Source organism: Enoplosus armatus, chromosome 21, assembly GCF_043641665.1.
Source record: "Enoplosus armatus isolate fEnoArm2 chromosome 21, fEnoArm2.hap1, whole genome shotgun sequence".
NCBI classification, from domain to species: Eukaryota; Metazoa; Chordata; class Actinopteri; order Centrarchiformes; family Enoplosidae; genus Enoplosus; species Enoplosus armatus.
The window spans coordinates 10,581,521-10,597,192 of NC_092200.1; the positions used below are offsets into that span (position 1 = coordinate 10,581,521).

The window sequence follows — 15,672 nt, forward strand, 5'->3', positions numbered from 1 at the left end:
GATTTGACAAATACAAGACATAGTGATCGGATCGGATTTAGTCGGTGTGTGCGTGCCACCACTTCTTGCACTGGGCGTCAAGGAGACAGCAGGGTGAATCCTAGCTCCATCTCGCCTATGTGGGGAATGCAAACTGTGGCTGTCCCCATGGTAACCACTGACCTGGGTTGCTATAGTTTCAAAACCGTTGTTGACAAATTCCAGAATTCACGTTTTCATTTTGCTCCACATTGTAAAGGTATGCTGATGATGTCATCTCTGACTAGGATACATATATAATAGAGTCTTGTAAAAACCCGATTGCTCAAAAAGCCTCTATATTTTGACATTACAGCAACTAATGAAAACGCGAATATGTGGTAAATGGCCACTTCTGCTCTAAAACTGGTGTTCAAAATCCAATATTTAACCCAAAATGTAACATCAATACAAAAATAACATGACCTCAAAAATATTTAACCTTAACCAAATATGTAATTAAAGAGCCAGTCAGTCTAATTAGTCCGAGTTTGTTTCCTCCTGATGAGTACAGTCAGTTTCTGTCTCATGAATGGAAGCCTTTGTCCACTATCCTCTTAACTGCTCAGCTGTCTCCTACTTCCTCCCTCCATGAGTACATCTGTACATTTGGTGTGTGTGTGTGTGTGGGGGGGGGGGTTTAAGGAGTGTTTTACATTGTGTGTTTATGTGTAACATAGTACTTTGTTAGTGTGCATTTGTCCGAATGTCCAAGTGTTTTCAGTCTTATTTCTCGTGAATGGTGTACGTGGCTATGACCCACCCATGATAAGGTGTATGAGTCATTGTTTAAAGAGTGGAGAAGTTGTATGTTTGTCTTGGCTTGTGTCATCAGAACACAGTATTCAGGTGGAGGTAGAGATAACTGGGGCTGAACAGGTGAATCCAGGTGAAAAACACAGATTTTTTGAAGTTACGTCAAAGAATACAGAGAATTTTGTAAAAAATACATGTAATAAAAAGTAATAAAATACATTTGTGGCAGTGTATCTAAGGACTACAACTTACATCATGCTCCTCACATCGCACTTACATGAGCTTCCAAGTTGATGAGCCGTCTAGTACATCCCACTGATGAAGGTCCATTCATTACAGGTCATTACTGTTTGATAGTTTATGGATGATAACACACTTCCCCAGGATCACGGCAGCAGAGAGAGGGATGATGACACTCTGGCAGCAGCTCTGCAGGCTGGCTGGCCTTGGAGCCGCGCCAAAGTAATGACAACAAAGACAGTGATATTGATGAAAGTTTTTCCCCTGCCCGAGCCTGACATCATCACTGATAATTGTCCCCTCATCAGTCAGCTCATCTTGGCACATACTTCCATATGTGTGTAAATCAATGCAGACATTAGGAGCAGCGGCAGGCAGATGAGGCAGGAAACGTGGGTGTGGAGAGTGGGACTGACCCCTGCCTCTGAGAGAGATGAAACTTGGTAATGGTACTGACTATGAGAGAGGGTGCATCTATCATGGTGGATTTCATAAATCAAGTTGTGAAATGTCAGAGAGCAGCAGAAAGGTTAGGCCCCTAGACGTGTGTGTTGCTCTGCCAAGGGCAAAGTGTATAAATATCACAAAACATGAAAAGCTATACATCAAGGACCAGCACTGAAAAGCATTTTACATCATTTCTCAGTCATGCTTTGGCTTGCATATTGTTGGCAAAAACAGATACTTTTGAGGTTAGGAATTTATGTTGGGAAAATCAAAAAAACCTCCTCACCTGGCAGCTGTAAAAACTTGTATGCAAACATTCATAAACCATGAAAAATTATCTTGGTTTTTTTGCTATCTTGAGGGATTAGACAGAGAGCGCAAGAAACTACAACACAATAAGCCCAGTTGCCATAGATTTGACATAGTTTTGGGGCTTTGCTGTGTTTATATGATGGCAAAGACTTTGATTTGACCTCTGAGTGCCCCACTTGAATACACAGACGCGCAGGTTTCTATGGGACCAGGACACATGTTGACACATGTCGCTTGTTTGCTCTATCATTTGTTTTTGATCACTGTGTAACTATCTTTTAGGATCCTTTAAGAAGCTTCTTTAGAGCCTAAACTGGTTTCACAACCGAGGCGGTGTCAATCGGAGAGTAAAAGCCTTTATAAAGAAAAAACTGTTATTGGCTGGCCGGAGGACTTTCATGTTAATTTCCTGGTATATAGATGAGATGATACTGTGGGTATGTGAGAGATAACTCACCTGATGAAGACAGCACTGCAGTGATCTATTGTATTAAATGTATCAAGTAATGCCGGTTATTTTTTTCGATTAAACAATTAACTGCTTGGTCAACAGAACATAAGAAAATAGTGAAAAATGTCCATCACAATCTCCTAGAGCCCAAGGTGACGTTATCAAATGTCTTGTTTTGTCTGACCAACCGTCTAAAACCAACAGATATTCAATGTATTATAATGTGAAACAAGGAAAAGCAGTAAATCCTCACATTTGAGAAGCTGGAATCCTAGAATGTGAAGTTACAGACCAAAAAAATGAGCTGAAAGACACTATAAAGCTCTGTAGAGCACATTACACACAAAAATATTGATTGCAGCCACTTTAACACACTAAACAGCAAACACATCATCCACATCATCTTAAAGGGAATAAAGCACCGATCTTTGTCCCCAGACCCCAGCTGGCTCTTTCCCTCTCATACTGACCCAAACATATTTAGGGCATTTTTGATTTGAGGCATTGGCAAAGTTATAATTTGGCAGACAGGCTACATTCTCTGATCCCCGCTGATAGAGGCAACTGGCACAATATCAAGTCAGGTGAAAGAGTAACACAACCTGGCTTTTCTTCGCCATAGCACTGGTTGAGCTAGGGACATACACTCTACCATCACCTTCTGCTTCTGATAGAAAATACAACATTTAAATACTATATGACATAAAGACTTTGATAGCAAATTTAAGCAAGAACTTTTTATTAAACATTTTTAAAAAATGATCTGCACCTGAACCTTAAATGTCCATTTGAAGCATGATAAAAAAAAAAAAAAAAAAAGATTTAGCAGCTCAAAATGAACCCTGGCTGATTTAAATCTGCACTCTCCGTCTGGTGCTGTCCTGGTTAAGAGTTCCATGGAACCACATTGAAACGATAAACCACTTGTGGGCAGGCCCCAGCACAGCTCTTATTAAAGACTCTCATTGTTGACTGTTTGTTCCAGGTCATTTTGTTTCACTACACTTGAAAGGGACGGTAAAAAACCCTGCAAGAAGAGGGAGACCCGGCCTCCGTTTGAGCGTGAACACAGCCCCTTCACTTAGCACGAATAAGGGGATGGCTCTGTGTTTCTAGGTCACTGTGTGTCCCTGAAATGCACACCTCACTGTCCACAGGGAGGGAGGGTGGGAGGGAGGAACACAAACAGAACATTTGACAACATCACATTTGTATTTAATAGGAGCTCAGGGAGACACGTCGTGAAATGAAACACAGTTAACAGCTGAGTTTCAAAGTGATCTCGTGCACATCCTGACAACTGTTTCTGTCCTCCCCTCCCTCTCCCGTCTCCTCTGGCTCCACTTTGTTGAATCAAATGAAAATGTCCAAAAAAAATAATGAAACAAAAGCCTTGATCTTCCAGTTGAAAGTCTTTCAGATCACCAAGAAGCCTTGATCTGTCACTCTCGGGCCCATCATCGGCCTCCACTCTGAACAATTTCAATGACAGACTGCAGGATACTATCACCCTTCAAGTGACAGCAAAGTGGTCTTGCCTCTGTTCCCCCATGCCCTTCTGATTAGTGTTGGGTAAAGCTGTGGATGGCCGTGGTGGAGAGGTAACACACATCAGACACAAGTGGAACAACTAAAACAACTTCATCTGGGACATATACATGTATTCTTTTTTTTACTTTTATTTAGTGAAACATATCATTAGTGAAATTATTAAGGACTTTGTGCTTTGAAAATATTCAGTTAACCATGAAGGTTAGCGTGTATAACTTAAAAAGAAAAGGGTAAGATTAAACCAGTTAATGTCTATTGTCATCAAGTTTAGAGGTGTGTGAGCTTCTACTTCGTCTTTCAAATAAACAAACTTTAGAGCAGGATGAGAATAATGTCACACACGATGCCTTTTTTGGTGTAATTTTCAGTCACAACCTTGTCTTTTCCTCTCCTGGTGTCCGTATGGTGTTCCAGGTTAACTATCCACTGCCTCAGGATGTCTGTGGCTGCGGCATCTGGCTTCATACCTTACGCCAATTATCACCTGTAACACACGCTCACATAACTGTTTAATTCATGTAATATAATCACGACTCTCGCCTTTCTGCTTTAGTTATTCACTGACAGGGATGCAGCTGAGTTCTGTGCACAGTAACAAGTAGAAATATTTGAAATAACAGTGTCAATGTGCAAATTGAATTATCAGTTTTTAAACGAGCACAAATGATAACTCCAGCTGCTGCATCCTCAAATCATAATGAAGTCCTCATTTCTCTCTTAACAAAAAACAATTGCTATGACTGCTGTCTTTGTCAAATACAATGAACAAGACCATTCAGAGACATGAGCTGCCCTCCATACGGCAACAAAACAATGCATTATGTGGGAAAGTACCACATTCTGGGATCTGGGGGCACAGTTTTGTGTCTGTTTTGTAGATATGGAATGCAGATTATGTTTCATTGCAATCTTTTAGGCATTCTGATTACTGTGCTGGTCGATATGTAGCATAGACACCAAAAGGAAGGGGAAGCTGTTTTTAGCCCGTGTTCCCTTTCGAAGAACAAAAATCACAACTCACAAAGGGGAAAAAACTCTTAACAATAACAAAAATAAATTTATTTAATTTCAGGAAGACGTTTAACAAGGCACAATAATGGTTTTGCTAAACTATTTAGTACATATACATTTCACTAATTAATTGTAGTCTTTAACGGCAATGTTTGAAACACTGTTGTAATGAGATCTAAGCTTTACAGCATCAACATATTGATGGTACAGCGGGAAATATGGCGGTATTACATAACAGCCATTACAAGCCATCAGAAAAGTAAAATAATTATCTTTTCATGCAGATGTTGAGTGGGAAACTACGTCATTGTAGCAAACGCTGGAATTTACCACAGTAAATACTATATGTAGTCACTAAAAGAGAGGAGCTCAGGTCAGGAATCCCAAAATGTGAAGATCAGCCATGTTAAGCAGAAAACTAATGTCACTGAGGACAAACAAGCAGTCAGAACAAGCCACTGGAATGAACACGGTGCCATAAATGTTTTATTTTGTTCAGACGTCGTTGGCACGGACTCGAAGGTTTGGATCCTTAACCGGCGTGACTGGGAAGAAGGTGATTGTCAGGACGGAGGTTTTTTAGGTTTCCTCATTTTCTTGAGCTTTTCTTGTCTCACTGTCTCACCCTCCGAAGAGGACAGCTCAGCTATCCTGTGGATGAAAGAGCGAGAGGCTCCGACCATCGGGTCCGGATAGGACTGGGCTGTAATGGCAGGAGGCAAGCAAGAAGAGAGGGAAAGAGACAGAGAGCGATGAATGGAAGGGAGAGAAGAAGAGATATTATCTTTTTTTATCTGTATCTCATTTTGTGAGTAGTATTGATTTGACTGAAGTTATATCAATTGGGGATCAAGACTTGGACACTTGGCTAATCAGTATGCTTTATGTAAAATAAAAGAGAATAGTTCAGTATTTGCACTTTAAAACTTGAGCAGCACTTTAACAGTTGAGGTAAGACCCCACACTCCACCTGACAACACTAAACACTCCCTCTCTCCATGTGACTTTGTTATGATCCGTGTTTTTTGTTTGAAGAAGGAAAATCCATAAAATTGACATGATGCCCATAAATCATCATGAGCTGTATAACCTGTAGGGGTTGAAGGTTGGATTCTCCTTTTCGCTCGCAAAACAGACATGACTTGCCAAGACAACAAATACCTGAGGACGGACAAACCGTGTACTCAAGTCTTGGCTTCACAGTCAAAGCATCAAAACAACTCACTCTTTTGATTGTCTTTAACAGTCGGGAGGTTGTTTGTTGGATAATTCACCTTAGGCCTGCAGAACAGAAGGACAGCAGGAGAGGCACAGGCCTGAGAAATAATCGAGAGAGCTATTGATTGGCTTGGTCTGATTTAGTTTATAAGGGCAAAAATACCTGCTGAGCTTGCAGTTCTCAACTGAGAAGGTGTTTCTGCCATTGAGGACTAACGTGGAGGGAAAGAGGACGGCTGGACTGGCTGCGTATCTCTCAGGGTAGCTGGAAGACAGGATTGAGGATGTTATGAACATATGAAACATAAGGCTGTCCATTTACAATAACTGCCATCAAACCAAACGGTTCCCACAAATGGAGGACTAATAGTAATAAATGACTGTGATCTCAAAATAATAGTGATTCAATTTTAGCGAAACTCATGCACACCATGTTGCCAGAATATCAAACATTAAAAGCAATCAGCTTGAAATCCTCTGTTTGTGACAGATAAATTACGTGTGTCAAAATATCAATTGTATCTGGCTGAGGGTTTTTTTTGTCTCATATTCTTGTCATATATGAGACAGTGACTCAGTCTAATTACTGCAATCTGTGCAGCTGTCTCCAGAAATATGCTACGAAGAGTACAGCTGGACTGAGTGACATTAATCCACTGGTTAGGCTACCCCAGGGTGAAGGGCCGCCCAGCATGGCTGTGGGAAAGTTCCTTGGAGAGGCTGAAGGGATGCAGGTTGCCAGGTCTGTGCACATGGTAGTCTCTTGGCAGGGGAGGAATCACAGTTCTGGTCCTCTCGAACCTCGTACCTAAAGATAAGTAGATTTAGCCAATCAGAACACATCTGACATGAAGACAGATAAAGATATTCACAGATGTTTTAAAACAAAAAGGAACACGGCAAATCTCTTGCATTCATAAATACTGTTAATTCTGATTGTAAAGTTGTAATAGCCTATCTGTACGTTGCTCTCAAGTATCAATGTTACACTTGCAGTCACTGACATGAGATCGGTTTTCATTATGTGTGATGACAACTCCACCTACTGGCTGTCAGGTTACAATCCAGGAACAGGCCTCAAACTCAAAGTGTATCCACTTTTAAAACCAATTAAATTCTTAGGTGAAAAGTGAGAAACATATTTCTGTGGGAAAATACAAAGAATCTTATTATATCTTAATCTCTTCAACTGTAATAACTAAAAGGCAACTCCTATTCCGCAATCCTTACATTTCTTATCAAAAAGAAAGTGTCTCCCACAGATGTCCTTCTCCGGGTCATTGTTCTCTGACTCCTGTTTGTCATCTTTGGCTAAGTTAGGTGACCTACACATAGATCGAAGAAAGAGAAATAAGAACCCGCCGTACCAGCACACAATAATTTAAAAAAAGGCCGGAATAATGGCACATATAGTGTAGGCCTACCGTTTGAGTTGTCTATTCTGGTATCCTTTATCTTCAAGTGTAACTGTTCCACTTTACTTAAATAAAAGTACCACAGTGTAGAAATACTCTGTCACAAGTAAAAGTCCTGCATTCAAAATTGTATTTCAGTAAAAGTACAAAAGTATTAGCATGAAAATATACAAAAAGTACTCATTATGCAGAATGGCTCATTTCAGAATTATATTATATTATTGAATAATAATTATTGATGCATTAAAGTGGACATCACTTAATTGTTGCAGCTGGTAAAGGTGGGGCTTATTTTTCTCTATGTACTGCCCGGGGATCAGTTAAGTCTCATCTTTATCCATAATAATACATCATTTACTTGCTAAGTGATTAGTAACTAAAGGTTCTGTAGTGGAGACGTCTGAAGTAGCATAACATGGAAATACTCAAGTAAAGTACAAGTACCTCAGGATTATACTTTGGTACAGTTCTTGAGTAAATGTGCTTCGTTAATGTCTGGTGGTTGTGAGTGACCCCTACAGCCAGAAGCTAACAGGACTCTGAACAGGAACATGATGACTATGGGATGCTTGACCTTGATGTTCTGAGATCCATTAAAGGATGAATGTTTTCAGCCGATATGGTTTTATTTGTGGTGCAATGGCCTTCTGTAGAAACAACGTTACCCAGACTCTCTTCCCCAGTGTTTGGATGCATTTACCAGGTTTACTGATGAAGCCATTTACTGTCTATTTTTCTAGGATTTGCTCAAATGTTGCCACATCTTACCCTCCAACTATGAATCCGCTAACCAAGGCTTTCCAATCCCTGGACTCTACAACAGAGACGAACGGTGTTCAGCGTTCATATGAAGTACCGTTAAGCTAGCTGCATCTGGCTGAATTTAGCAGATATATGGAGCACGCTTACTCACTGCTCAAGGGTTGGATCACAGGAAATGTCCTCCTTATAGGATTATTTTGCCTGAAGGCTGCTTGTCCTCCACTTGCTACCATCCCGAAGTTCCTGAATGCGGGATATCCAGCCGCATCAGGGCCGCGCTGGCTGCTTGAGCTTCTCTCTGATATTAAAGCCTTTGCGGTTGGCAGCGAGGCGTTAACCTGGAAAGTCATCATGTTGGAGCTGCCATACAGTTCTACAAGACTAACTGGTTATAGACTCAGCAGACGACACCAGATCATTATAACGGTGAAGTCGTACAAACTAGTCATCCCCGCGCAGCGATGCTAGGCTGCAGCTCACTGTGGTAAATGCTACCGAGTCACAGCGTCGCCATGGAGACAGGTTTGATGAAAACCGTTAGTCATACGTTACTCGGATCTTCTTCACGTTCCGTTTGATCACTTTTAAGTTTGTAGTCAAATACAAGACCCATTATTTTCTTTAATATCACTTGGTTTCAGAAATTATGTTTCGCAATTTCTGTCCATTTGTACGAGATAAAACCAATGCTTTATATATTTGTATGCTTTATATAATTTTAGGCTCAAAGATGGACTTATTACTCGAGGGGAAACAACACTAAGAAGCAAATTCAATAAAGTTGGGGGGGACAAATAAATATCTGCTAAATATCATTTTAAAAATCAGAAATGGGTGAGATGACAATGATGCATTAAATGACACAATCACACATTAATGACAAGACAGTTCTTTTTTTTTTCCATGTTTTTATTGTACATTTTGAGTCCTTTGAAAACCTAAAAGACAAAAAAGTAGTTATTGATTGAGACAGTAAACTTGTCTTGATTTGTTGCCAGATACAAAACAATGTCAAATAGATTAAGCTAACAAGTACAATGCCTTTTCTAAAAGTAGATAGATTATTATGAGCCCTGTATGAAAATAGTAAGGGGACCATAAATGAAATTGTAAATGTAATGTTAGGAACACATTAAAAAAGGAGGCCACAGACCATCATCACCATATTGCTTAATTTGATCTGATTTTGGAATGTTTGAACCAAGTTAGACTTGCCCTCACATTACTTCCTGTGTCTCGCACAGAATGAAGCATCTGGAGTTGTAGATAAATTGCTAAGATGTGGTTTCAGACATAGTTGGCTTATTGTCAGCTAGTTTTCACCATAGTCGATAAGATGGGGAAAAAAGATTGTGCATCATTAACCACACCTAATTAGCTACGTATACTTTCCAGAGCTGCGATGTTCCTACAACTCACCATGTCTTAGTTCATCCTCCTGATCATTCTGTTGATCTGATCCTCCCTGTTGCCAGCGTCTCCTCCCTCCACAAAGTGTGTGGTCTTCTTGTTCATACCACCACGGGGCGACGACAGCTTGAAGGGCCACAGGAAGTTGTTGGCAGGCTTGAAGTTCTTTCCAACTGTGTAAATCTCATGGATGAGGTCCTCAACACAGATGATACCATATTTGCCTGCAGATCAAAAAGCAATGTGCTTATCAAATTTAACTGCATTACTCTGAGGAGTTATTGTATCCCAACATTTCAGATTACTGCCTAGTTTTAATGTTTAAAGTTCACCTGCCTCTTAAGGGCTCAAGATACATTTTAACTTGTGACACGAAGTTCAATAAGTCTGAACACATCTGATCAGCAAGGGTGAAATCTTTTAATAACAAAGAATGCATCCTAATAGTAAAGTCACTGTTAGCCTGGCATGTGGTTTCAGACACAACTGGCTAAGTTCAGTTTTTTTTCACCAAAGTCGATAAGACGGGGAAAAAAGTGTGCATCATTAACCAGGTGTAGCACTATGGCTTAATCTAACAGATCATCAAATGGTGGTACGCCTTTGAAACCATGTACTTCGTAGCAGCAAAATCCCTTAATACTGTCTGCCATGTCTTGTCTATAATTAACAAGCGCTGCAAAGCATACCCTTTTAGCAAAAAATCACTCCCTCCTGAGGAATAATGCTCTTGTTAATCTTAATTGGTCACAAGTTCCACAAGGTTTTCTTCTAGAACAATCTTCACCTCATTTATGCATCTGTATACTGTGCTATGTACAAACTATTCATTTTGGGTTTGTCTGAGTGAAAAGGTATAATGTCTCCATACCGAGGGCCTTCTCTACCAGAGCGTTGTCTGTGAGGGCAATGCGCTGTTTCCTCATTCTGCCATGGCCACGTTTGTAGATGAGCTCACGCACAGACTTCAGGTTGGGGTATCTGTGGGAACAACAGATCAGAAAGATTATAAAAAAAGATCTCAAATCAGTTTTGAGCAATGTAGTTCACAGCAACCTAGGAAGACTTGTTGCCTTCAGGCATTAATAGAGAATTTATAGTTTGATTTCTCATTTCCTCCAACTGTGTTATAACAGGCTTCCAAAAAATGACTTAACCTAAATTAAAAATGTTCAGGATGTTTCCAAAACAATAATGAGATAATTGATGTTGTGTAGACATAAATTGTGAGTTCTTCCCCTTCATTAGAGGTATTTACAACCAGTTTAAAAAAAAAAAAAAACGAGCCTCAGAGCTCATCTCAACATATGGCATTTTGAGTCATGTCCTCAGTCAAAGGAAAACCACCTGCTCTGACACCACTTAGGTTGTGACCAGAGATGCTACATGCTTGAAGTGACTTCAACCCCTATAGAGCAGTGCAGCTGCATTTTTCTGTGACTTAACACACAAACAGATGAGCAACTATAAATGGAGCATCTCGTGTCGTATTTAGAGCGTTTCACTTCACTAAATTGAGCTATGCATTATGATAGTTAATGAAATTATGAAGTTACATGGTATTGGCATCACTCAGATGTAGCCGGACAAACCCAATCAACATTTAAGTGGCCGTGTGGGAGCATGTCCAATCAACTACACTTCAGTGTTACACAGAAGTAAGCACTGGATATTTGGGGAGGTTGGACACAGGTGACTAAGGTTCTTGTACAACCCAATGTGCACATATATACATATATAGCACTATTAAGCTTTGATCCTTTAGTAAAGGTCAGGTAATTTCATATCAGAAACATTCACTTATCTTTTACTCATAACAAGCCATTAAAGCCATGCTTTTACCTCCTGCAATTAAGACTGACATTAAGCCTATTGTTTAACAGTACTTATTTCCTGACATTTGAAGCCAAGCTAACAGCCGCATTAAATGCATTAAATACCAGGTTATCTTCTTTAAAAAAAAAAAAAAAAAAAAAGGAAAAAGCATATCCAGAGTGCCATCATTGTCTCAACTGGAGAACTGTTAGTCTGTTAAAACTTTCCATTTCTCCCATAGCAAGACATTCACAGTTAGATGTCTTTAATGTTAATCCAAGCCAAGCAGAGTAATTAACTTAATATTTTCTCCAAATACCGATGTGAACACACGGTCTGGTACATATTACTGTCATGGAATGTGGTTTCAGACAAAACTGGCTTAGTTTCAGTCAGTATTCACCATGGTCGATAAGATGGGGAAAAAAGTTCAGCATCATTAACCACATTCCAGAGATAAAACATTTAGAGTCACCAGTGACCGTATCAGCATGGACCACAATGGGAACACACTTATTTTTTTGGTTACTCTTGCCTCTATTATGGAGGTCAACATCAAGTCTTAGTGAGCCTTACCCCCAAGCGATGTATGGCTCAGCAATCCTGAGCATGTTGATTGAAGCCTTGTTCAGCTTGACGAACACACCATTGAAGATCTGGCGCAGACGGAGCAGCTGCAGAACCTTGCGAACCTTGGGGCTGACACCATTGATACTGGAAAGCAAGTGAAGATAGTGATTACCACACAAGTTCGCATCAATATACAGCTTACTCGTTGATTTTATCAATTGTGGTTTCAGAAATAATTGGCTTATTTTGCATATCAGTATCACCATAGTCGATAAGTCGGGGAAAGAGAGTGCATCATTAACCACACAACTAATAAAACATTTCAAGATCAAACAAATTTAAATCAAGTACATTTACATGGATTGCTATAATATATCATGACACGCTGTACAGCTTGAAACAGTTTCTACACAACTAGCATGCAAGATGGAGCCACAGAAGCAATGGGTTTGGAATGTGGTTTTAAGATTAAACACTAGAACAAACCATCAACACGGAAAGGGCATTTTCAATCAGTAAGTGGGCAACACTGCATGGCATGTGAGCAGGAACATGTATAGTCGCTTGACCGATCCATATCAGCAGCTTCACCTAATGCCTTGTTGGAAGTCTAGCAATCCATGTAAATGTCACTGACAAGGTTTTGTCTGACAGGTAGGGCAGTTCTGTCCCAAGATAGTGGACACTACTCACCCCCTGATCCTGATGACAAAGGCCAGTTTGGGCTCAGCTGGCACATAGAAGTTTCCCACTTTGCGAGCAGCACGACTCAGACGAATTTCACGCCTGTACATCTGCCTGTACTCCTTGTGGTACTTCTCAGCCCTCTTGTAGATCAGTTTCCTGGTCACTTTGCGGGCCTGAGAACACAATGCATGTTCATTTAGTGCATTAATCACAGACCCTACTGACATGGCTCAGCCGCACGCTGACAGACATTTACATGCATCATATAAGGTCTTTGAACGGGCAATTATAGAAGCAAGCAACTTACCTTTTTCTCAGCCAGCATCTTCTTGATGCGCATGGCCTTCATGGTGGCGAAGGCCTTTCGCCTTTTCAAAAGGCTCTCAGGGACCGCCGGAACTTTTTTTCTGTTGGAAACACAAAACCAGAACGAATTGTAAACACACCGACGATATCGACAATCAGATACCTAATTTACAACACTGAAACATCTCATTGTCGCCGCTGATAACGTTAGCTGCTAGCTTGCCAACATGTCATTTCCCGGCTTCTGTACAGGATGAGTTTGTCTTTGGGTCGCTAGTCTACTTGTCTAGAATGAATAAACAATAGCATAAAAGTCGACGACATATTCTAAAGGCTAATTCTTAACTTTGTTGTTCTTCTTAGCACAGAAACAAGCTATTTCTTGAGTGCATGGATGCTGGTGAGACAGCCATGTTGTACTACTACCAAGCAAGTCTCCACAAAGTGATCATAATAACAATAAGAAAGACAATTCTTAACAATACTATTATGATTATGATGTATGCAAACTAAACAGTCTATCCAGGATGTAAAATGAACAAAGATGGTTATTTTAACACTGGATGTGCTTAGATTTCAAAGCGACAGCAAACACTCACTCTGCGTCCGCCATTGCGTCCACCGAGAAAGAGAAATTTTCTTTTGCGCATGTGCGCGTTAAAGGATTTAGGACCTCCACGGACTGTCTTTCCAGCTGCCTGACTTGTAAATTTATTCTGTTAGCCTACCAACGAGCGAATGTTATCATATTTTTGATAAAATATGGAACTAAGTCGCAAGAGTGCTTTCTTGTAATACTGTTTGTTGAATGGCCCCCTAAATTTACTGTGTCATTTCTCGGTGATTTTTTATTTTGTTTATTTGTATAGTGGTATTACTTACAAGTTAAAAAATAGGGTTATGCTAGTGTTCATTCTGTCATGCTTTGCCATATTTTCGGCACAAATGTGTTATTGTTGTTGTCCGTTGGTGACGCTACCTTTCCATTTTCCATGCCACGGGTGATGGTTATGCACTCGCTGACCCGGCAGAGGGAGCAAACACTTCATTTTGCAGACAAAGGATTACATCGCGTCTAAAGGGGAACGTTTCCTTTGCTGAACTTTTCTGGTGGATCCTGAATCTCAGTGGAAAAACGACCACCTCTTCTACTTCAGGTGATGCACAGCCAAGTTAGAAATACTAGCCTATGTTGTAGCCTGATTTTAAAGCCATATTGAATTAAAATGCCAAATGCATCTGTTAAAGGTGTACATTTGATTTGATTCAACAGTGAGGCCTAAGTACAGTTTTGCCACACTTTTGCTTTTTTTGCTTACACTTTTACCGAGTGTTTCCATTTGCCCTACTTCATAGCTTATTTTCTTCTCAACAAAATCTTGTGCAAATATTGATAAATGCAAAATCAAATATTTCGCATGAAAACCATATGGGCTTATAGGCCTAAATGGCATGGAGAGCTACAGTATATTAAACTAATCAGCATACCCATCAATTACGTATTACTCTCCAAGAGACCTTTAGAATAAGCAGGCCTACTTCTGGTTTTAATACTAGTCCAGTTTGCCGTTAATACTTGAGCACTTTTTCTAAAGCAAAATTTTGGATTTTAACTGATTGCAATATTCACGTTTTGGTAATACGTTAGGATCTGAAAAATTCTTCCACCAGTAGTTTTGCCCGCAGACACGCCCACCAAACAGGGGCGAACACATCTGAAAGGCTGCTGCAAAACGTTTCACAACGCCGTAAGAGTGCGTGCGCCTGTTGTTCGTGTGGAAGGCATGTCTGCCTGTCTGTGGGCCATCATAATTACCTTCATGTCTGTCAGAAAGAAATGTGCCGTCTATTTGCCCACAGATACACGTGGATCACTACCGCCCAGCCTTTTTTTATTTTTTATTTTTTTTGTTACATCAGGCTGGGTGCGTAGCCCAACATTACCTTATCGATCCCCTTTCACTTTCCACAATGGACAGATCGCAGTGGATCACTGCCAGAAAATTGCCGTGATAAGTCTCAGACTGCTGAGTTTTGATTTAAATTCCGGTATTGCGCTCAAAAAACAGTCAAATCAAAAACTGCTCAAATCACATAAAGTCGGGACATTCTTTAATGAACAGCAATGGTTCTGCTTTTTCCATGTACGGACGGACATTGACCTGGACGTGTAGGATATGGCCTGATATGTGGCTGTTTGAAATCTGCATTTCGTGTTGATATCATTCAGTGTTTCTGAAATCCTAATCCCAATCCCATGCCTAAAAAATTAGGATTAAAACAAAATCTCTCAAGAAATGAATCATATAATAGTTAATCTGACATTCCCGTTTGTATAACTTTGTTTTAAATATAATAAAAGCCAAAAGAGAAGAAGAGCAGTGGATTTCAAAGAGCATGGAAGCTTATTCTCTTCTCTTCCTCTATCTTCCTTTGAGATATTGAATTGTTGGGGGGGGGGGGGGGGTCGCAACAGATTAGTGTTAGGTAAAATCATTTAGGTTACATCACCTCTGAGTGGAGTGTATGGACCTGGGCGCCTCATTCTGACAGGCGCTCAAGCCTCAGTCCTATTGGGTCCAGCATTGATGGGTGGACTGAATAAATAGCGAGGGAGATGCGGGAGAGGATGAGATGAGTGCAGGAGCAGAGGAAGTAGGAGGCACAGTTCGTAGTAGCTGCTCATAACTCACTGCAACTGTG

The 15,672-nt window shown here is 40.3% G+C and overlaps 1 protein-coding gene and 3 non-coding genes across 4 annotated transcripts; all 4 read right to left on the reverse strand.

The window, feature by feature from the left end:
- Positions 1-9,069: 9,069 nt before the first annotated feature.
- On the reverse strand, positions 9,070-13,603 carry rpl7 (ribosomal protein L7). Its single transcript, XM_070928111.1, has 7 exons — positions 13,569-13,603; positions 12,971-13,070; positions 12,670-12,836; positions 11,983-12,120; positions 10,463-10,572; positions 9,601-9,815; positions 9,070-9,119 (listed from the first exon to the last, which is right to left on the reverse strand). The coding sequence occupies exons 1-6, from the start codon at positions 13,580-13,582 to the stop codon at positions 9,607-9,609; spliced, it is 738 nt and encodes a 245-aa protein (XP_070784212.1). The 5' UTR covers positions 13,583-13,603; the 3' UTR covers positions 9,070-9,119; positions 9,601-9,606.
- On the reverse strand, positions 9,460-9,552 carry LOC139304678 (small nucleolar SNORD12/SNORD106). The gene has a single exon (XR_011599150.1). It is a non-coding gene; the product is annotated as a small nucleolar SNORD12/SNORD106 (small nucleolar RNA).
- Positions 10,059-10,148, reverse strand: LOC139304679 (small nucleolar SNORD12/SNORD106). Its single transcript, XR_011599151.1, has one exon. It is a non-coding gene; the product is annotated as a small nucleolar SNORD12/SNORD106 (small nucleolar RNA).
- Positions 11,765-11,856, reverse strand: LOC139304677 (small nucleolar SNORD12/SNORD106). The gene has a single exon (XR_011599149.1). It is a non-coding gene; the product is annotated as a small nucleolar SNORD12/SNORD106 (small nucleolar RNA).
- Positions 13,604-15,672: the final 2,069 nt, after the last annotated feature.